Here is a 21,663-nt window from a genome sequence, read left to right as displayed (position 1 = left end):
CTAGAAGTGACAATTTCCTCTTAAAAAATTACCAAACTTTTTTAACATTTTAAACTGTTTAAAAACAGAATTTCTTTAATGACAATATTTTTAATTTAATAGTTAATATTTTATGTTGTGAAAATGAGAAAAAGTTATTTGTAAAATCAAAGCATAAAAATCTCAATGACTACCACTAATACTGAAGAATTCGGATAATTCAGATACTGTATCTAATTGTTATTGAATAGGCAGGCAGACATTGTTTTTTCTCAATCTTCAGGCTCCTAAGTATATAAAATTTCTCTTCAAATTTATATACATATGCATGTATATCACTAGTACCATGTGATTTATGAATTGCATTTTAATTTTGTTCCTCCAGCTAACTAGGATGAGAGATTTGAGACACCATGTCAAATACTTATTTAGTGTAGGATTACTGGTAGATGCAGAGTAACTATACTTGATTCACAGTTTTAGTTTATCTCTTAACCTCTATAATACCTGATAAGAACATGAAATATAGAAATACAATTTAGGGTAATAGTTTATGATTAATAAAAATACAATGGTAGAAGTTAGACACTATTGCTAAAAATGTAGATTACAGTAAAAATGTCTTCTGGTTTTATCATATCTTAGATCCCTTGAGTCTGGACCAAACCAAACCATTGAGTATCTTGCACATTATCTTAATTTTTAATTTTACTTGTCCATTAGTTATGGGACTGAGGACACATGTGCGGGGATTTTTTGCCTATCTACCAGGTTCTCTCTACTCATAGGCACAGTTTAGTTATTTTCTAAGCAGTACTGATCCTTTCAGGATGGTTTCTAGAACAGAAGCACCTTTTTCCTTTCTTTGTTTCAGAGTAAATATATGGATATTTCTATGTGAGGGAAATTAAAATCTTAGTTTTAAATAATTTGGGCTCAGGGGCTGGCCCCGTGGCCGAGTGGTTAAGTTCGCGCGCTCCGCTGCAGGCGGCCCAGTGTTTCGTTGGTTCGAATCCTGGGCGCGGACATGGCACTGCTCATCAAACCACGCTGAGGCAGCGTCCCACATGCCACAACTAGAAGGACCCACAACAAAGAATATACAACTATGTACTGGGGGGCTTTGGGGAGAAAAAGGAAAAAATAAAAATCTTTAAATAATTTGGGCTCAAATTAACATTTTAAATCAAATAAAATATAAAATATGGAACTGCTATTATGTAGCTTAAAATAGAAAAAAAGTTTTTTGGAGGTTGGCCACAAATAAGATTATGAATAAAATAGAGTACATATATAGAGCTATATATATTAAATATACAATATATATACATACACATAAATGCTTATAAAATTAAGGAACTGCCTTCCAGTTAGAAATGGTTAAGGGTTTAGATATCATCTCATTTCATAGACAAAGAAATTGAGGCTCAGAGAAGTCAAGCAATTCACAGAAGTTTACATAGCAAGTAAGAGGTAGAGCTGAAATTTTTCTACCGTAACAGTAATTTCTTATAAAAGACTCTAATTCAACTAACAGTATGTTTGCTAGCATTTAGGATTGATCACAAGTCCCTCAGGACAAAGTGCTACCACAGGGCTGAGCAGTTTCCATGGGTGCCTGATCCACTGCAGTCTTGAAAACAACAGAACAGGAGTGGTCGTGGAAAGCAATGAGGTAGCGCGTGTGGTAAGAAGTCAGAGGACATTCAGCTGCTACAGGGACTACCTGGCAACTATACCAGTGGCTAACATTTTTCAGATGCTTAGAATGTGCCAGGCACTGTGCCAACAGTTTAATTACGTTATCTCCCCTAGAAATCACAGCCCTGTTGTGAGAGAGAGAGAGAGATGATCTTCCTATAGAGAAAATAAATATCTTGCTGAATGGCGCAGAGCCGGGATTGGAGTACAGGTTCTGCAAGCTCCTAAAACCATGCTCCAAGCCACGGTGCTTCCTGCCTCACCACTGTACCGGGAGGGAGGGAAGGCTCATTTTGTGAGGATACTTATTCAAAGGCCAAGTAAAAATATCTTTCAGGGAACATTTATTTTTATTTAACTTATTTTGCCCCTTTGTGCCAAGATTACTTCTTACCTTTGTGCCGGGGTAAATTGCCTGTTTATAATCTACATGCCATCTAAACCTTTGTCTCTTATAAGAGTTTTTAATAATGCTTGCAAATGTGAACTTAAAAATACTCTTAAAGAAGGCATAATTTTCATCTTGGTAGAATTTTTTAACAAGTTATTACTTATTTCTAGGTTCATTATTCAATGATATATAAACCTAAATTAACTTGAAAAAGGTAATTTGATTTTCCAAGGCACAAACCACATATACTAACAGAATTTACAAAACACACAAAAAGTTGGAATTCTCTTTTATGTGTTTGGATTCTGATGGCTCAAAAAGTAATAAAATTTGACTTATTTCACAGATCCTTATTCTAACAATCTCTCATCCCAAGCCCAAGAAAATGTAAAGCCCAGGTTAATTTCCTGCATAAGTAGTCATTTAATTAAAGGACAAAATTAACAGGAATCAAAATGTTGCAGCTGTATTTTTTTGTTAGACATTATATAAAAAAAGAAAAAGTATAATACAGTAAATCATTTGTATAACATGAACTTAAAGAGTTCTCAAATTAATTGTGATCAGAATCAAAATGTCTTTTCAACATAATACTGAATGACACTGCGTCACACATCCCTCATGTCAGAGGCCTTGGAGTGGTGAGCCTGCACATGCATGTCGCCCGTCTTCCGTTACACTGCAGAACCATAAAACAAGGTTGAAAGGCAAACAACAGTTTTCTTCTAGTAGAGTTACTTTGGGTCTTAACTGACCCCAACAGTTCATACTCCTCAGACACCAAGAGTGAAGTGTGTCCTCTGGTTTCTCCTCTTACAGGTAAGTGTGGCCAAGATTTCATGTGTGTGTGTGATCCTGCTCCACTCACAAACACAGCAAGTAGTCTTGAGCTGAACTTCAGGAAAGTTCCCTGATGAATGTTCAGTGTTGGTATCAAAAATTAAACACAAATTCTTCTCAGAAGAAAATCTCTATGGCCTGTGGAATCTAGAAATTGTAAAAAGACAATTTAAGGTTATACATTTCTAAGTTAAAATTGCCAAAACCCTCCACAAATAAATTTATTGCTATTAATAGCTTCTCAGAAGTCCAACATGTAAAACATGAGGATGGACCTGCTTTGGTTAAAGGAGTATAGAGCCACAGAGAGCTCCCAACTCTCAGGCCCCTCTCGTACCCAAAAGGAATTATATAATGAATTCTTAAGACTACCCAAAACTTAGTTTGAATGCTGCTAGTTAAGCCCTTCAAGTACAAAGAAAGGCCAGGGCTTTGCTAAATCAGTAGAAGGAATGAACTGATTGATAAAACAAATTATTGGAAATTATGGTAAAGTTATGCTTTTGTTTTGCTTTTGTAGAGTTGGTAATGTGTTTGTGGTAACGTTTAACACTTAAGAAAATCTTGAGACAGCCCTGATGGCCTAGTGGTTAAAGTTCAGCGCTCACCACTTTGGCAGCCCAGGTTCGGTTCCCAGTTGCAGAACCACACCACCCGTCTGTCAGTTGCCATGCTGTGGTGGTGGCTCACGTAGAAGAACCACAACAACTTACAACTAGAATATACAGCCATGCACTGGGGCTTTGGGGAGGAAAAAAAAAAATCTTATATGACTAAAAATACTGTTCTGACTTTAAAAAATTGACATTAAGTGCTAAGATGTATAAAAAGCTTATAATTATTTCTTGATGTCCAAGTTTTGGACTCACTCTTAAAATTGTCATCTAAGAAAACTTTCAAGGACTTACTGGAGAAAATTCATATTTTAGTAAACATCTCTTTTAATAATGTATAATGGGAAAATGTATTAAATATTTTGACATGACCATACATAGAATATGCAGTAATTATACTCTTTTTCTTTAACATAGAGTGAACATTAAAAATAACTTTGGGGGCTGGCCCAGTGGCGTAGTGGTTAAGTTCATGCACTCTGTTTCGGCGGCCCAGGGTTTGCCAGTTCAGATCCCAGGTGCAGACCTATGCACCACTTATCAAGCCATGCTGTGGCAGGCCTCCCACATATAAAATAGAGGAAGATGGGCACAGATGTTAGCTCAAGGCCAGTCTTCCTCACCAAAAAAGAGGAAGATTGGTGGCAGATCTTAGCTCAGAGCTAATCTTCCTCAAATAAATAAATAAATAAATAAAAATAACCTTCTTTTATGGGAGAATGTCTATTTCCTAAACATTTTTGAGTGTTCTGAACAATCAAAAATAAGATGATCTATTCCTGCCCAAATGTATGCCAGTCAAAGGGGGATCCTTAAAAATTTTTAAACAAACTGTTTGCTTGTCCTTTTCTCCTGCCCTTCCAACCTTCTCTTCCTCCCTCCATATATTTATCCTAAAAGTGTCTTGTAGGATAGAATTCTATCTCACCTGGTTTCTCTTCCATAGCTGCACTGAGTTTACAGAGTAAATCTTTTAAATAATAATTGCAGTGGCCACGTTGTGACACACACAAAATAAAAGGAATCCATTATTTTAATTTAAGGCAGTTATCTATACTGAGGAGTTCCTTTCTCTTTGTATTTGGGGCTTGAACATCGTTAGACCACAGGAGAAATGACAGACCAACTGCTGCAGCTGAAGGCTCGCTGTATAGTGGTCACCCCGTTAGGATCAATGCTATAGGAGAACTTCAAACACTATGACTTGCCATGGCCATGGAAAAGGAGGGAAAATGACAAAAGAATATGCAGCCAAATGAGCAAAGAGAAGTAAGTCTTTTCCCATTGCATGATCAATAAGAAACCCCATGTTATCTTTCTTTATGGTAACATGGACAGAGAATATAATTCACCTTGATGTGAAAAGTCTTGATTATGGAAGAATCAGCCAATATATTCCTACTAGAATATAAGCTCCATGAAGATGAGAGCCTGCTTTTCTTATTCATAGTTGCATTCTCAGCACCTAGAGTCATGCCTGGTACACAGCAGGCATTCAGATATTTGCTGAGGAAACAAATGTTCTTTGAGCTTTGGGGAAGCAGTAGCTTGTGTTAAAGATGTGAATATAAATTTAAATAAAATAGGAAAAAGTAAATGGGAGGGTGGGGAGTACTTTCACAGCACTCCTATAAGGATAAATAAATCAGGTGTTCTATAAACTGGGAGAGTTCTGACTATTATAGAAGGGGAATTAAATATATAGGTAAATTACTTTCATTGCTCTGAGATTAATTTTCTTAAATATACCTTAGCTACTTAAATAAATCAATGACCTGTGTAATACTGTTCTACAAATCACCTTTCACCAAGCCCTACAAGAAACCATGGGAGCAAAGAGCATTTTTAACTGGAGTGCATGCTGTCTGTTCAATATAGTTCTCTGCAGAAATACTGAATTTGTTTGTGTGCATACATAGTTCTTTGTGGCGTTTTTTTTTTTAAATAAATACCTTGTTATAAGTATCATGAAATTGATACAGACAGAAATCTGACCTTGTCAAATGCTTGCTTGATGCATGTACCTCCATTTCATTACTTTTGTATTCATTTAGTTCTTTACGAATTGCTGCCTGAAATTTAAAAACAGGACATTTTTTTTCAGGACATTAAAAAGTTAACAACATGGTTATGAATTAACAGCCTTTCCTAATACCTGCTGACTTTTGCTATTTTGTAATATATTTTTAAAAAAGAGAAACAACTTTTTGTTCAGCATTTAGACTCTTACTCATCTTTATAGTCCTACCAAGCTAGTACATAGCCAGTGTTCTGGAAGTGTTTAATGAAGTTATTGTCTGTGCTGGAGTAGGAAGATAACCACCCCTGCTTCCCACTCCACGATACAGACATGGACTAGGCACATGCTTAGGGTACTTATAAAACAGTAATACCCAAATAATGAGTAAAGTTCCTCTTTTGGTGAACTTACTTGGAATTTTGCAGTTAGATAATCTAGAAAGAAGTCATTCTAACTTCAGCATACATTTATATTTTGTGTCATTTGGAAAATAAGACTATCACTCCATGTGAGTGAACAGATTACAGGTGTGTCATTCCATGGGGTAAGGTGTGGATCATTGTCTTTTCAGGGCCTCTCACTGGGCCCTCCTCCAGCTTCTCTCTCAGATGAACCCTCTAGGGGCCAGGTGAGACAAAAACATCAGACACAGCCTCTGGGACAAGGAAGGGCTGTGAGTCAAGAATTTCGGCGGACTATTATTCCTATACTCAAACAGGTCTGCAGCCAAAGATAATTTTTTCCTTCTCCCCTTATGACTGCACTCCTCTGAGAACATTGACCAAGGGCAACCAAGAGAGTGAGTCCAGCTACAGCATGTCTGCACTTATCCAAGCTAATGCAATGCCGATATGCAGTTACCTATAACCTCACATATTCACACTCCATATATAAAGAATGAGGAACAAGTAGCAAATTCAGCAAACTCATTAGCTGAATATATTATTTTCCTCTTCCTAAAAACTTTAAGAGTTCTGAAAATCACTAGAGGCAGGAAGGTATGATAGAAAGACTCTATAGACAGACGCTTCTGGGTTTAAATCTTTCCAGTCAATAGCATTTGACCACAGACAAGAACTTACCCTCTCTGGGCCTTTCCAAGTCATCTGTTCAATAGCACATCTAGAGGGATAATACCACTTCTCTCACAGGGATTTTTTTGAGGACTCAAAGAAATAATACCTGATAGGCTGAATTCAGTACAGGGCAGAGTAAGTGCTCAGTGAATGTTAATTCCCTCTGCTTCATCCCTTAGCCTCTGTGTCCCACTGCCTCCTGCTCCCTTCCTATCTCTCTAACCATTCTTGATGCATGTTGATGCATGATACTGTTGATGCTCAGGAGGTTCCCAAAGACACCTCAAACTGGATCAGTCCAGGACAGAATCCAGATCCGCCTTTATCTATACTGTAGAGGTTTCCCTGAATGCCTGTTGGATCGCTTCCATTCCTCTTTGTCCCCACTGTAGCTCACTTTCTCTAAATCTATGTTGTCTAGTCCCTTTGATGCCAGCCTTGCCTACTTTTCATTCACGCCCCAGACCAAAGTTTCTCAACTTCTACGTTCTTGACATTTGGGACTAGATAATTCTCTGTTGTGGGGGCTGTCCTCTGCATTGTGAGATCTTTAGCAGCATCCCTGGGCTCTATCCACTAGATACCAGTAGCAACCCCCATTTGTGACAACCAAAAATGCCTCCAGACATTGCCAAATGTCCCTTGGGCAAAACTGTCCCCTAGTTGAAAACACAGCCCTAACCCTGGATTATCTTTGTGAAACCAACATCTAGTCAAGGCATAGGCTTAATTTTAATAGCTGACAGCACCCACTATCTAAGAATAAACTCCCTGGCACAATATGATTTGCCCTTACTACATGACACTATACCCCTACCCGGTACAGACAGGTCTGTTCTGTACCTTATCTGCTGCCGACAGTCTCGTCCAGGGTTTGTCTGCCCGTCTGTCATAGTCCTGCGCTTTCGCCACTTCCACATAATCACTGAATCGTATCAGAATTTTTCTGTCTCTTAATTCATCAACTGTGGGTCTCTGGTTAAGCTAAAATAAAAGATCATCATAGTTAGGTATGCCAAACAAGCTTTCTTAAAGTACTCTGAACAAATAGCACATTTCTATAAATAAAGATAAAACTCTGAAACTGTGAAATATAACCCTATTGGAAACAATCTCTAACGTAAAGGGCTTAAATTATACACTCTTAAATCACAACACCCTCCCCTTAACACATTTCATCAGGAGGACTCACACCCCCAGTAGCCTAGCAGTGCCCTGTACATAACACAGGCTCGAGGAAAGTTGGATGAATTAACTTAGAATAAATTTTATGGCAGCAGCTTCTTGTTTTCAACTATCATTAGATAATCTTTTTTTTAAAAAAAAAGCTACTGATAAAGTTAAAATAATTACTACTAGTACTCATAAGTCAAACTCAGGAAGGAGGAGATTTCATCATTATTACAGAGCACAGTGGAGACGGCAAGGCCAGAACACTTGAATTCAGAGATGGGCGGAGCTTTAAAAGTAGATCAGGTTTATTGGCCATAGGAAGTTTTAACTTAATTCTCTGAGTTCCCAGGTACAAACCCTTAAGGCTAATAAAGTTTTCTGCAATTAGGAGCTTCTAGACAAACTGAAGGTAACCAAGTGTCTGAAAGGTTACTGAAACACTGATATCAAAGTATGCTTTTCTTAGGCACTGTGTAAAGATCTCAAATAAATGAAGAAAATGGCCAGTCAACATCTGGCTTCCTGGAAATAAATGGAAATGTCATCTGGATTGTCCTGTCACACCGCACCGCTTCTGTGATGAGTAAGGACCTCATCCCTGGGCATGCTGAAGTCACACACTGGGATGTGGCAAAAGGCACTGCTCTCAGTGTCTGGTGAGCGTATTCACTGCTGCCCAGGAAATCCTTATTCACCATCACAGAGTGGTGTCTTGCATCACCCATCCCAATTGCTACAGAAGCAGCTTTTCTCTATTCCACCTTTTATTCCTTAATATTCAGGAAATAAAATACTTAAATTATAATACCTTTCGTGTCAATCTTTGCTTGATTTCTCTTCTTTCTTCCTGCTCAGTCTGATCATTCCTTTCTGTGAAAGATTAAAACAGAAAAAAAGAAAAAGGAAATAAACAAATTGAGACTTTCTTCTCTTTAGCAAGGGAGCGTACTCAAGATCTCTACATTTCTAGTAGCTGAAGGAGGAATATCAAGGACACCTTGTAGGAGACACTTTTTTCCATGTAAGTTTTGGAGACACTTTTTTCCATGTAAGTTTTTCTTCACTTTACCAGTCACTACTCAAGATACGGTCTCATTGTTACACAGAAAAACTTGTATAAGGGAAGCTCTGCCATCATCCCAGCCTGGTTCTCCTTCGCCCTTCTCCATGTCAGAAATAACCCATATATCATTGCTGTGCGTTTAGATGCAGGAGAAACAGGAAGCAGAGCTCGCTCTCTCCACTCTAATCAAATATCTCTGTCTGTATGTTTACATCTAGGAACATAGATGGCAAACAAAAACAGCTTTAGTAGGATAAGTCATGTGTATATATATTTATATATATATGAATGAATGCATATGAATAGAACTGTTGCCGTTTGCTTTTTTTTTCCTTTAAAAGGTATACATACTTGTAGCCAACCAACATAAGATAAGGAACACCCTCTTCAGTTCTGGGCAATGTATGCTTGCCTAGAATTTCTATTTTCAAGGTATACTTCAAATCCAAACATACTCATGAGCCCAGCTGACTCTCCATTGCAGAAGCGAGAACGCTCCAGGACACGCCTTTTAGAGGATTCTGAGTCCTCGCCCAAATTGGCTTTGCGTGGCGAGTTGTGACTACTAACATCCAAGCTGCGCTCACACCTACACTTGGGAGCTAAAAATAGAGCGGAATGCTGAGACGTAGTGTAAAATGTATGCCTCGCCCTGGGATACGAGATAATAGAGGTCCTATTTCTGGCTGTCTGTTGCTAAATAAAGCCTCAGGTCCCTGACCTAAACAGAGTTCCAGTCCTGGGAAAGGGACCTCCTCCATCAGCACTCCTAGAAAGAGAAACACTGCTGCTTGAAGTTAACAATTTCACATCATCTGCCTTTATTTAAAACACTTTGAATATTTGTGCATTTGGGGGATTGAGTATATGTAGTTTAATATTTTATCCATTGAACTTTTCAGTAATTTTTTTTAAAAAGGAAGATTCATCTTGCATTTGGGTGTTTTAGAAAAGGAAATGAAACCCTGTTATGTGCTTGGTTCTTAGTCCAAGTGATAAACCAGAAGAAACCAGTTATAAACTCTAATCAGAAAGCTGATAATTAGAAAAAAAAATTGTGACAGTATCACATGTAAGGCCATTCATGAGGGATTTAAATGACAATATGAAACTAATTCTTCAGATTTCTTAAATAAGGCACGGACAAATCTCAAATACAGCCTCCATGTGAAAACACTGAAACAAAATCAGCTCTTTCCTTTTTTAATCGTGAACATCAGCAGCATCGTTACAAGGCCCTATGAGCACAGTACGCACTCTGGAGAGCTGACCTCTGAAAGCGCCCGGCAGGGTCCTTCTTGGTTGGATGCTCCGTTAGGCACCAACTCCAGGAAGTCCTTCCTGACAGCCTACGCCATGGGCTCTCTCTGAGCTCCACTTAGCAATGGGTTTGTGGATCTCTTATTCACAAACCCAGAAAACCTGTGCCTTACACAAAACAAGACAGACAGGATTCAAGCCTCCACAGCCAAGTTTTCCGGAAATAATGTCAGTAGCTTGGACAGTCCCACACGAGTCTTCCGTATGTAATCAGAGATGTGTTATTGCTCCTAAAGCAGCAGTTAGACTGTAGATGATGGGGCTAGGCAACCCCGACATGAACTTGAGCTCTACTCCCTTGTCAGGATTCATGTTAAAGTCACACTACCTCCCTGAGTCTTAGCTTCCTCACTAGGGAAATGTGGACAGCAGTGCAAACCTCACAACTTTGCTGCAATGATTAAATGAGGGAACGCAGGCACTGAGTACAATGCCTGGCAGATTGGGTGGGCCTAATGCAGATTTATCATTTTAAGTATCATCATATATAAAGGGGTCACTGTGTCTTATGCTCATGTATCCATGAATACACAGGCCAAGTTCTGAGTGTTCCTCAGATATGACGGCAACTAGTCATGGGCTCCTCACTTGAAGGGGGGCAAGTACAACGCGATGATGCTCTAAGAACTCATTACAGGCAGAAAATGCAATATAGCATGAGCATTCGAGGCCAGTGTCAAGGGCCTGTGGGTATGATGTTCTACACCGGACTATATTTGGTTACCTATTCTCACCTCCATAGAACAAAACAAAACAAACACCCCCACAAACTAGCAGTGAATTTTCAGGTGTTCCCACTCAGGGTACTCGAGATGCTTCCGAGCTAGGACACACCCGACTGGTGCAATGGCAAAGAAGGGATTGCCATGGCCACAGAGGCGGCAGCCCGTTTGTTCTCTTCTGCATACTGAAGGGGAGCGCAGTCAGTTTAGTTACCCACCTGCCATCTCTATTCACCAAGCCCCAGAACTGTTATTAAGGCGCCCACACTTATTTGCAAAGCCTAACACAATTAGAAGCACTTGCTGGTGAGAGGACCTGGCCATCCACAATAGTGAGGAAGAGGTTAGAACTGATGGAGAAACAGTTCCTGGGAGAAAAGCTTCTGCCTGCTGTGGGCAGCAGGCCACTCTGGGGCGGCACTGCCCACGTCGGGAACTTGCCCCACTCCAGTCTCGGATTACTGCTTTCAGGGGCATCTGTGACTTACAAGCTTTATAAATAAGTGACTTAATTTTTAAAAATTCAAATATTTGGTAACAAATGGCTTGGCTATTCTATCTGCCCACTTGATGAAGCATGCTATCAACGGAAAGCTTTTCTTCCAATCCTCCGACGTGGCCTTGTTCACATAATAAAGAGCAGTTGCCCTATCATAAGTTTAAAAAATAAAATGAAGAATTCTTAATCTTAGGGCTAAATATTTCCAACAGTCCACAAAGAAGGGACTTTTTTAGGCAGTTAGTGAGGCACTGAGGCAAAGCCAGGGCAGAGGAGTCAGGTGAGAGCCAGCACCCAGACCAACCAGAGGCTCTGTCCGGCGCTTTCTAACAGAAAGTCAGCCGGCACTGATATAACTTTGTAAAAAGATGTTCACAGAATAAACAACCAAAGAATGGTTGAGAATGACAGAGAACGTCTGCAGTGTTCATCACGTAGAGAAGAAAAAAAAGAAAATGCTCTAAAAATCCAGGTCCTTAGAAGAAACTTTTTATAGAAAACGTTTTGAAAACTAAAGTCTGTTGACCAGATATGTAAGAACTATCTAAGAAGGGTTTCACCTCCCCAAATCATCAATGACTCTGAGACAGAGTGGCCTCCTCTACACTGTGGAGGCTATTCGTGGACACCAATATTCAGCATATGTTTTAATTACACAGTGAACTGTGGAAACCCAGGGGGTGTGGGGCTGGGATGGGGGCTCTGGGATTGCACCTTTCCAGCCACAGAAAATGTTTCCCATGTTCACTGTTCCTTTGAGCTGTCTGCTTTACTCCCCAGGTGGAACAACCAAGGGGCTGTCCTTCTCTGGTGGGACTTATGATACTGTCCACACCTTGCCTGTGATGTCCGTGCCCATCACGAGGAGCTCCCACCCAAAAGGGCCAGGGAAACCTGCTTAAAACCCAGCACACAAAAAGAATATTGATTCATTTCCCTTAGATCTACAGGGCTAATTAAACGACCCTGAAAATAGGGACATCTTTATGCCAGGAGAGCTTTTTTTAAAAAAAAAAAAAAAAATTTTTAAGGGGATATTTCTGGGTGTATCAACTTTTCTTAAGGGGCTTGCCTTCAGAATTCCTCAGTTGCTCAGACTTAGTGGGAACACGGAGCGTTCAGCCGGCAGAGAGGGCTGGGTTTGGAACGCGTGAGAAAAGGAGCGAGTTCTACACTGCCCGGCACGCTGCGCTCCTGCAGCAGCCTCAGCACATGTGAGGGGAGCCTTTGGAGGGACCACCAGCTACTCACGTTTCAAGATATTTCTCCTCTCCAGTTCCTCCACGGCAGGTCTTTGGCTCAGCCGTCTGCGGAAAAACACTAGAATTACATTTTGCACCATGGTGGCCGCCTGCAAATTCCACCTTGGGTCTGCGAGGGTTGGAGGTGGCCGGCGCACCCCCTAGAGACTGCTCCCCAAAAGCTGGAGGAGAGGAAAGGGACCTCTGGTAGCTGCCTCTTGCTGGCAAACCGAGTCAGACCCCCACAAGGGAGGGAGGTGGCCCGGTGTCACAGGGCTGCTGGGGCAGTCTGCGCTCCACCTCTGGACCAGCAGCTCTGGCTCTTCATCTCCAGATCCCAGCCCGAGCCTGGCCGGTCCGGGCGGCCCCCAGGCGGCGTGTTTAAGCAGCACGGAGATCTGTTCCGGAGACTGTGTCCTGCCCGCTGGCTAAGGGTGTGGTGGGCAGCAGCACCGTCTGCAGCTTCTGTCCCGCGTTCCCGGACGCGCGCCTCCTGGTCCCTGCACACCAGCACCGGCCCTCCGCTCGCAGCTGAGCCCGCCTCCCCGCCAGGCAGCAGGGGGGCGTGACGACGGAGTTCCCGCCTCCCGGAGCCCGCAGGGCGGAACCAAAACTGGGGATCTCCTCCCGCCGCGTCCTGGCACGCGCAGCGCCCCCGCGCCTCCCGCCGCCGGCACCAGCCACGACCCAGACACCGTGTTTGTGCGAGATGCAGACAAATCATTATTTCCTTCGAATGGCTCACTGAGGGAGTTGGAGGATGCAGCCAAAAGATAAAATAACCAAAAAACAAAACAAAAAACCTCTAAGTAAATAAAAGACTTGTCAGGAAAGGGAGGCATAATTCGTCAAAATTAATGCCAAGCTCCAATTATTTTTGTAACTTCAATAATGCTGTCCTTGGGTCAGAGCCAGAAACCTTCCCACTTCCGGATCCCTTAGCTGCTGCGGGGAGACAACAGGGCTGAGCATTTGAATGCCCAGTATTTGCCCATAATACTTTGCCCCAAAGAAGATGTTGCCTCCAGAAATATTTGTCTCCTATTTATAATCCCTGTCCCTGCACAAAGCTGAGGGCGTCCCCAGGTCTCAGCTGCTCCTCCCTCCACACTCTGAACACTGACAGTTTGCCGTTTGGTTCCCCTGGGAGCTTTGTGCTTCTGCTGGCTCTGTGGGTGGTTGCTTCAACATCTTGTCTCAATGTTGGTGGGACTTCAACCTGCCCCCAACAACTCCTGGCCGGGCCTCCGGATCTGTCCCGAGCAATTCATGCAAAACCTAGCTCATTGGATGGGGCTCCCTGCAGCCTGGTCAAAATACCCCAGATGCCATTCATTCACTCACTCACTAAGTGACTACGGAATATTTGCTCTGTGCCAGGCACCGTTCCGAGCCCCAGAATACCGTGGTGAACAAGACAAGCCTTCCCTGCCCTCGGAAAGCTCACAGTCTAAAGAGGAAAGAAGACAAGCAGTAAACAGATGAATAAGCCCATTCCAGAGAGTGGTCAGTGTCATGGAGGAAATAAGCCGGGGGGATGTGATGGATAAGCCATGAGGCAGGGGAACTGAGGGCAGATCCATTTCTGCGGAGGGCCCCTGCATGCAGAGAGGAGCCAGCTGTGGAAGATCACACCTCTCTAGACACAGTGTCTCCAGACCACTCGAGTGCTGGCCTTGAAGACTCGGGAGAGAGGAGAGGAGCGATCCAGGCAGGCTTCATGGAAAAGGAAACTATGAGCAGGGTTGTGGAGAATCCCTTTGGTGGGTTGGGGGCAGGGGAAACAGATGTACAAGGGCCTGGGGATTGAAAGAGAGAATGAAGAGAAATCTTCAGGAACGGAGAGTAGTCCTGGTGGCTGGGGGGAGAGTGGAGTGTGGGACAGGCACACCAGGGTAGAGGGCTGAGAAAAGCTGCTGAGTTAGACCTTGCAGGCCCTTGGAAGCCATGCTACACGACCACACTTCACATGCCCGCACTTCTTGGCGCTGTGGTAACGGGAGTCAGTGAAGGTCCTGAGCAGGGCAACGACGTGGTCAGCTTGGCAGTGTCTGGACGGCCACTCTTTGCCAGCCCTGTCTCAGGAAGCCCAGGTCCCCTGCTGGCCTGCTCATAGAAAGGGCCACCCAGGGAGTCCAGGGGGTCCTGACCAGGAAGGTGGTGTGACAGAGCAGTGAGGGGATGGGATGCGGAACCAGGAAGACAAAAGTTTGGGAGCTCACTTTGAGACTTGTCATTTCCTAGCTGTGTGTTCTTGAGCAGATTATTTAGCATCTCTGAGCCTTGCCTTTTCACGCAAAATGAAAACTAATAATAGATCTTCTACAGAGTTGTGAAAATTAAGTGAGAGAGTGTACAAAAGCATTTTACGACAATGCTTGCTTGGAATTTAGTGATTTCTGTTTCAAGGATGTGTGTAAGTAAAGAACATTGAGTTTGTATTTTCAAAAGCCTTTCTAGATGTCATGTCTCATGCCTTCAATCCACACTTTTTCTCTGACTCTTACAAGCAAACCCTCTTTTCAGAAAAGCAATCCCGCAGAGATGCGTTCTCTGGATTGCCAGATTGCTGCTCCCTGTGCGCCTGCAGCTCTGCAGCCAGGAACTTCCTCCTGCAGCCCATACACCGTCCTCACGTCCACTTCCAAGTCCAGGAGCCAGAGGGACCTCATGCGACCGAGTGGGGCAGGTCCTGCTCCATCATGAGTGACCGTGGAAACGCACCGCATTGGTCAGACCCTGCCTCTTCTCTCACTTGCCCGTGTCCAGGCGTCCTACTCTCGCCTCTGACCTACTACACTGGAGGCGGGTGCGCCAACGCAGCTGGTTTTGCAACCTGGCGCCCCGGGTGGCTTTTCTAGGAATTTCACAGGTTCACACCCTGGCTCCAGTGCTGGCCAACCTGGTGGCTTTGGGTAAGCCCCAGAGCCTGGTCTGGAAACGGGAGGTTGGTATCCTCACTTCCCAGGCTGCTGTGCCTAGTAAATGAGATGATGCAAGAAAAGGTTTCGCTCAAGGGCTGCTCCACCAGGACGGCGCAGTAAGTGTGAGCTGTTCCTACTGCGTTCCTTGTCATCATTACCATCATTATTATAATTGCCGTTATTATAATGTTCTCAAAAAAAACTGTGGAATCGTAGAGAGGCATTTAAAATATACCAGCCTGTACCCCACCCCTCCAATTCCATGTATGAAAAACCAGGAAGGGTAGATAAACACTGGTGTCAGAAGACCTGAGGGGTCTCACCTTCAGAGCTGGGCACCCAGGGTTTAGATCCTTGATGTATCTGAGTCTCCATAAAATGGGACTAGCAAGAGAGCCCACCATGGGCCAGGGCCAGGATAAATGACACTAAAGCTTACTCAGTGCACCCTGCCTTCCAGCCGCTCCTTGCACCTGCCGTGCCCATCTGCTGTCGTCCTCGTCAGCCCTGATCTCTGCCTGCTTCACCTGAACGTCCATCAGACACAAACACCCACATGGACACCCCCACTCTTACCTCCACTCACATGCTCCCTCACACCAGAGCCTGGAGCCCCGTGACTGCCAGCGCCTAGCCGGGGTGCCCACAGGGACACCTGAGGAAGGAGGCCACGTATTTCCTCAAACCTGGAAAGTAACCCCAATCTCCACTAACACCGTCCCTCACCCCGAGGCATTTTCTTCCTGCAGCCTTGTCTTTCCTTCCCAAATGAAGACTAACAATAGATCTTCAGCTGTGAGAACTGAATGAGGTAATGCACAGTAGTGTCTACACCAATGCTGGCTTGGGATATAGTGATTGCTCAAGAAAACCCCGCCTGGGAGTTGCCAGCTGGTCATGGACTGAATTCCCAGAAAGGCATTTCATTTAATTCGTATGTCTCGGAAAAGTAGACATCTCACCACCAAAACCCATTCCCTTGGCCCGATGAGGGGTGGCGGCAGGCGCCTCCTAGCGCTCACGGCAGGCTTCAGCGGCTGCGGCTCCTCCCAGGGGCGATGAGGCTGTGAGCCAGCGCTGGCCCCAGGGCACCTCTGAGTGAGGTAGAACGGGCAGTCCTCCAGGTGGACGCAGCCCCATAGGTGCACAGCTGTGAGCAGAACAAAGCATAGCCTGCTGGGTTGTCACTCATCCGCCCCTCTCCCCAGAGGGAGCCCGGGAGCCCAGGGTTGGCACAGGACCAGAGTCCCAGGCAGCACTGCCAGGCCGACGAACCCCACCCTGCATGGTGCCTACCGGGACAGCAGACCCTGATCGCTGGGGAAGGGGTGGAGCAGGAGACAAGGGCAGTGCTGCAGGTGCAGAGCTCCAGTCTAGACTCGCCCGTACCCAGGAAGACCACCCGGGATGGGGACCCCACTTCATGAGACTGTGAGCTCTGCCTTGGGTTAACCAGACCCTCCCTCGTCAGAGGTTTAGTGAGCACCAATGACAAGCCCACCCATGGGATACAGTGGTAAGAAGTCACACCCAGCCCTGCCTTCAGGCTCTAGGGGGTGACAGACATTCATTCCATTATCAAACAAACAACTGTGTATTTCAGCAGTGACCAGTGCTGTAGAACCCTAGGGTAGGTGCTGAGCTGGATAGGGACGGCTCCCTGGAAGCTCCCCCTTGAGTCAAGGTCCAGAAGATAAGCAGAGATCATTAAGCAAGGAGGGGAGGGGAGAGCTCTGGAGGCAGTGGGGGGAGCACGTGCAAAGGTTCTGACATCGGAAGGAATCCTGCACGTGCCATTTAGACTGAAGGGAGGTGTGTGCGCACCCATGGGGCAGGAGAACTGGGCAGGGGGAGGACCACACAACTTGGAGTCTGCGGTGAGGAGCCTGGGAAGGTGCTGAAGAGTTTGAAGCAGGCAGGTGTGGGATGGGGCTGAGGTGGTGCCAGGACTGGATTTGCATTCGGAAGCACTCTCTGGACTCTTCCAGAATGCTGTCCAAAGGAACAGAGCAGAACCTGCCACTTGGAGAGGGGACCCTCTCAGGGCCGGGACCCCCATCAGATAGAGAGGACAGGCGCCACGGCCCTGAGGCGAGTCAGACCTGGGGAAGATACCGGCTCTACCATAAGAACAATGCAAACTCCAATTAATATACATTAGACTAAATCTATATAAAACGTAACATTTCATCCATTTGCTGCCTGAAACTCAGCTCAACTCTCTACATGGGGGTGGGGCTTCCAAAACAAGAGTGACAACAACCCTAATGTCGAGTCACGCAGACACGACGGTGCCCATTTCACAGGTGAGACTATCAAGGCTCAGAGGGGCGAATGTGATCACATCACGTAGCCCCTGGAGCCCAGCACAGGCAGACACGAGTGGAGTGAACCAAGGAGCAAGTGAACAGACGCCAGCTCCGCTCCTCCCTGTGAAACATGCTCTGTGGCCCAGGGGACAGATGCTGCCAGAGCATCCTCGCCTTGGAGCCTCGGCAGCAAGGGGCTCTCAGAGGACCTGCAGAGATACAGCCCCGGCGCGTGGCTGGGCTTCGGGAGCTAGGCCCAGGCCTGGGGCGGGGAGGGGCGGGCGGGATTCCCCAGCTTCCTCCTGACTGAGAACCATCTGCTGCTGCAGGTGACGTGCCAGTGCCGCCTGGAGGGGAGGAAGCCGCAGTCTATTTCTGACTCTCCCCACTCAGAAAGCCCAAGTGCCATGGCTAATTACAGTGCCGTGTCAGGGTGGGGCAACACCGAAAAAAGAAATGCCAGGGTAGGGAGCAGCACCTGCCCATCTCATGCCTCGTCCCTGCCTGTGCACACCCGAGAGGCAGTGATGCTGGGGGACCAGAAACATGCTCAATAGGCCTTACCTGAGCAGGAGGTCACGGTGTGGAGCCCCTGGCAAAGGGCAGGGTGACAGGTGTGGCATCTAGGGGTGTATGCAGGTATGGGTGTGAGGGCCCTGGGGCTGTCAGGACACGGGAACCAGGCTATGCCACTGACCCCACAGGGGCTCCCCGGCCCTCCTGCCTCTCGACTGAACAGATCCACACCTGACCCTGAGCTGTGAACACGGAAATGACGGAGGCAGAGGAGACCCCGTCAGTGAGCAGGTGATGAATGATGGTGAGGAATGGATGGAGGAGGTGGAGGCCATGAGGCCACTGATAGCTGGGTGACCAGGACACCCGGAATGGGTTTTAGGAGAATGAATGATGCGGATGAACATCCACATTCCTCAGGCTCCGTAGAAGGCTCTATTTCCATTGCCCCAGAACCAGCACTGAGGCCGCAGCACAGGCACAGAGTCTCAACTCAAGTCCCAGCTCTGCCACCTGCCTGGGTGACAAGGGTTAATGCCCTCCCTGACCTGGGCCTCCAGTGCCCTGGCCCTCACCTGCCCCAGTGAACCAACGGGGGTGCCAAGGGGGTCGAGAACACTAAAGATGAGGAAGAGAATGCAACACAAACAGGTGGTGGTATAATTATTAGTTTCCATGTTGCTCATCTTGTTTGCTGATCCCAGACCGCCCAGCCTCAGCCAAAAGAACTGCAATCTGCACCCTGCTGGTCAGGATCCCCAGGAAACAATCCTGCATCAGACACTCACTCAGGCCTCCCTTCATCAGACACTCACTCACCCCCTCCTCCATCAGACACTCCCTCCCTCCTCCATCAGACTGTCTCCATGACAGGCTCACACCAGGCAGAGGGATACGGTGGTGACCAAGGCCTGCCATCCATTGCTTTCATGGAGCTTACCCCCGCTGCACCATCACACCAGCCTCCAGCCCATCTGCCACTGCCCTGTGGGCCTGGGCTCTAGAAGCTGACCTGGGCCAGTGCTGGAGAAATATCCATTGCTCACCAGACAGTCTGGGGCTCCTTACACTTCTCGGCCCCCTTGCAGTTAGGCAGGGCTGTGTGGCTGCTTCTGACTGATGGCTAGGAGCAGGAGAGATGTCACTTCTGGGCTGAGCCCAAGAAAAGCGAGTGGGAATCTTCCATGCATTCCCTTCCATGGCAACCTGGGGCCTTGGGCAAGTTGGCAGAACCTCAGAGCTGAGCGCTCCAGGGCAGACTTGGCATGAGGACAGCTGCCCCGGAGAGTCACCCAGATACACAGTGGGCTTCACAAGCAAGAAATAAACCTGTTCTTGGTAAAGGCGCTGAGATTTGGAGGTTATTACTGCACACAGCCTAGTCAGACCTAACACACGGGATGTACAGCTCAAGCCACAGCTGGCTGTGACACTGGCCCTGCTCCCCAGGGCACCATGCCACTAGGACCAGGGGCTGCCTCCCACCTCTGCCTTCAGCCAGGACCAGCCTGGAGCCATCCCCAGGGGCAGGGAGCCTCGGCAGTCCAGCTGGGCTGAGGGTGTGCAAGCACTCCACTCCCTGACACCCCCCAGGCTGGAGGGGCAGCCTGGCCACAGGCCCTCCAGTGCGCCATGGTCCAAATCCAGCAAGCAGTTGCATTTTTGGCTCACACAATACTTTTTAAGACGTGAATGTGAAGCAAACATTAATCAATTAGGAGTTTTCACTTTAAAAAATCAGTTACCCTGCTTCCCTTTAAGACAGGGAAGAAGTGCCTCCTCCAGGTCCAGACTTCCCAGGCAGCCGGCTGGAGCCGAGGGCTGGGAGGGGCCCCAGTTCCTTGGTTCCTCGCAGTCCCCACTCAGGCTCACCTCCCCTGGCCCGTGGGCCCTCAATCTCATCGTCTGGGCTCTCCGCTTGCGTTACCTGTGGGACCAGGCTCCTGAGTGAGCTGGGCCCTGAGGACTTTCCCTCCTTGTCCTGAGGACCCCCTTCTGCCTCCCAGACACTCCTGGAGGGAGGGTGGTCAGGGGCGAGTGGCCCCCATTCCTGGGAGCACCTGGCACGGCACGAGGAGGCCGCTCGGAGGCCCACGGACAGCAGGTCCAAACCCAAGCTCTGAGGCCAGGGGTGAACATGTGGCCCCTGGCTGAGCACCCCCCAGGAGCGCCCAGCCACACAGCGCCTTCCCTCGGGGAGAAACGGTGCACAGACAGACCTCTTTCCAGGCCAGCTTCTCTCCATAAATCAGCGTGGCCACAGCAGTGGCCTTTCTGCTCTGACTCAGAACAGCCGCGGCGTGCGTCTGCGCGTGACGCCACCCTTCTCGGCGTGATCACCAGGTCGCCCTAGGAGCCTCGCAACAATGTGGCACGTGGAGACGAGCCCTGGACGTTGCGGGAAGGGGAAAATAACCTGGTTGCAGAGGGATCTTGTGTAAAGTGACATCTTAGGGACCAGAAGGAAACAGAGGGGGACTGCATAAGTGCAGGGCTTAGAGGTGAGGTGGTTCTTCTTTTTGTTAAAAGTCCCTCAGATGCCATTATTATGCACGTATTTTAAATAATAAAATGCTCATGCAATAGCAGGATGCAGCCCACCCCAGACCCGCCCGCTGAGCACCAGTCGTGGGCTTTTCAGCCCCCACAGGAAGGGCAAGCTGGTCAAACGGCAGGCTGCCCACCTCGGGGTCAGCCATGCCAGAAAGTGCCCCAGGACCCAGCCTTCTGACCCACAGGCGAAGCGGGGGCAGGGCACCTTCTGGACCACAGGGGGAGTTGTGCCAAGCTCAGCAGCTGACAGTGCAGCCTCTTCATCAGCCGCACTGGAGTGGAGGTGCCAGAGGCCAAGGGGCCGTCAGGAAGGGCTGGCCTGCCCCAGGCCAAACTCCCCACTCAGGCCCCCCCAGCTGCTCCTACGAGGGGCTGAGGACTGAGACGCGCAGACAGTGCGTGGTGTGAGTGCTCCGTCCGGGTTGGCCACAGAGACAACTGTTGTGTGGGGGGCCCCAGCCTTTCCTGGGTGAATCCAGAGAAATGGCCACTTCCTCCCAGACAAGCCCAAGGAGAGCTGCTGCCACAGAGCCTCTCCTCCAGCCACGGCCCCACGGGCGGACCTGTGCAAGGCACAGAGAGACCCTGAAACCAGGGCCCAGAGCTGTCCAGGGAGAAGGGGCCATGAAGGGGGCCAGACCCCGCTCAGCTGGAGGCAGGTGGGGGAACCGTGTGGGGGTGCTGGGAGCTGCAGAGAAAAAGGTGCTGGCAGGCGGCTGTTT

At 47.0% G+C, this 21,663-nt stretch overlaps 1 protein-coding gene across 2 annotated transcripts in view; it reads right to left on the bottom strand.

The window, feature by feature from the left end:
* Nucleotides 1-2,406: 2,406 nt before the first annotated feature.
* PHACTR3 (phosphatase and actin regulator 3) overlaps nt 2,407-21,663 on the bottom strand; it is a 244,500-nt gene continuing 225,243 nt past the window's right edge. The window contains exons 9-13 of one of the 2 annotated variants that reach the window (XM_046679335.1): nt 12,650-12,705; nt 8,603-8,664; nt 7,465-7,605; nt 5,521-5,597; nt 2,407-3,058 (exon numbers count right to left, since the gene is read on the bottom strand). In XM_046679335.1, the coding sequence (XP_046535291.1) occupies nt 3,043-3,058; nt 5,521-5,597; nt 7,465-7,605; nt 8,603-8,664; nt 12,650-12,705 (352 nt within the window). In that variant the 3' untranslated portion in view covers nt 2,407-3,042. The remainder of the gene's footprint in view (nt 3,059-5,520; nt 5,598-7,464; nt 7,606-8,602; nt 8,665-12,649; nt 12,706-21,663) is intronic. The other variant, XM_046679337.1, reaches the window with a different exon arrangement.

The sequence above is a fragment of the Equus quagga genome, chromosome 12 (assembly GCF_021613505.1).
Source record: "Equus quagga isolate Etosha38 chromosome 12, UCLA_HA_Equagga_1.0, whole genome shotgun sequence".
NCBI classification, from domain to species: Eukaryota; Metazoa; Chordata; class Mammalia; order Perissodactyla; family Equidae; genus Equus; species Equus quagga.
Note: the sequence above shows the minus strand (reverse complement) of the source record. Positions and strands in the feature narration are given on the sequence as shown.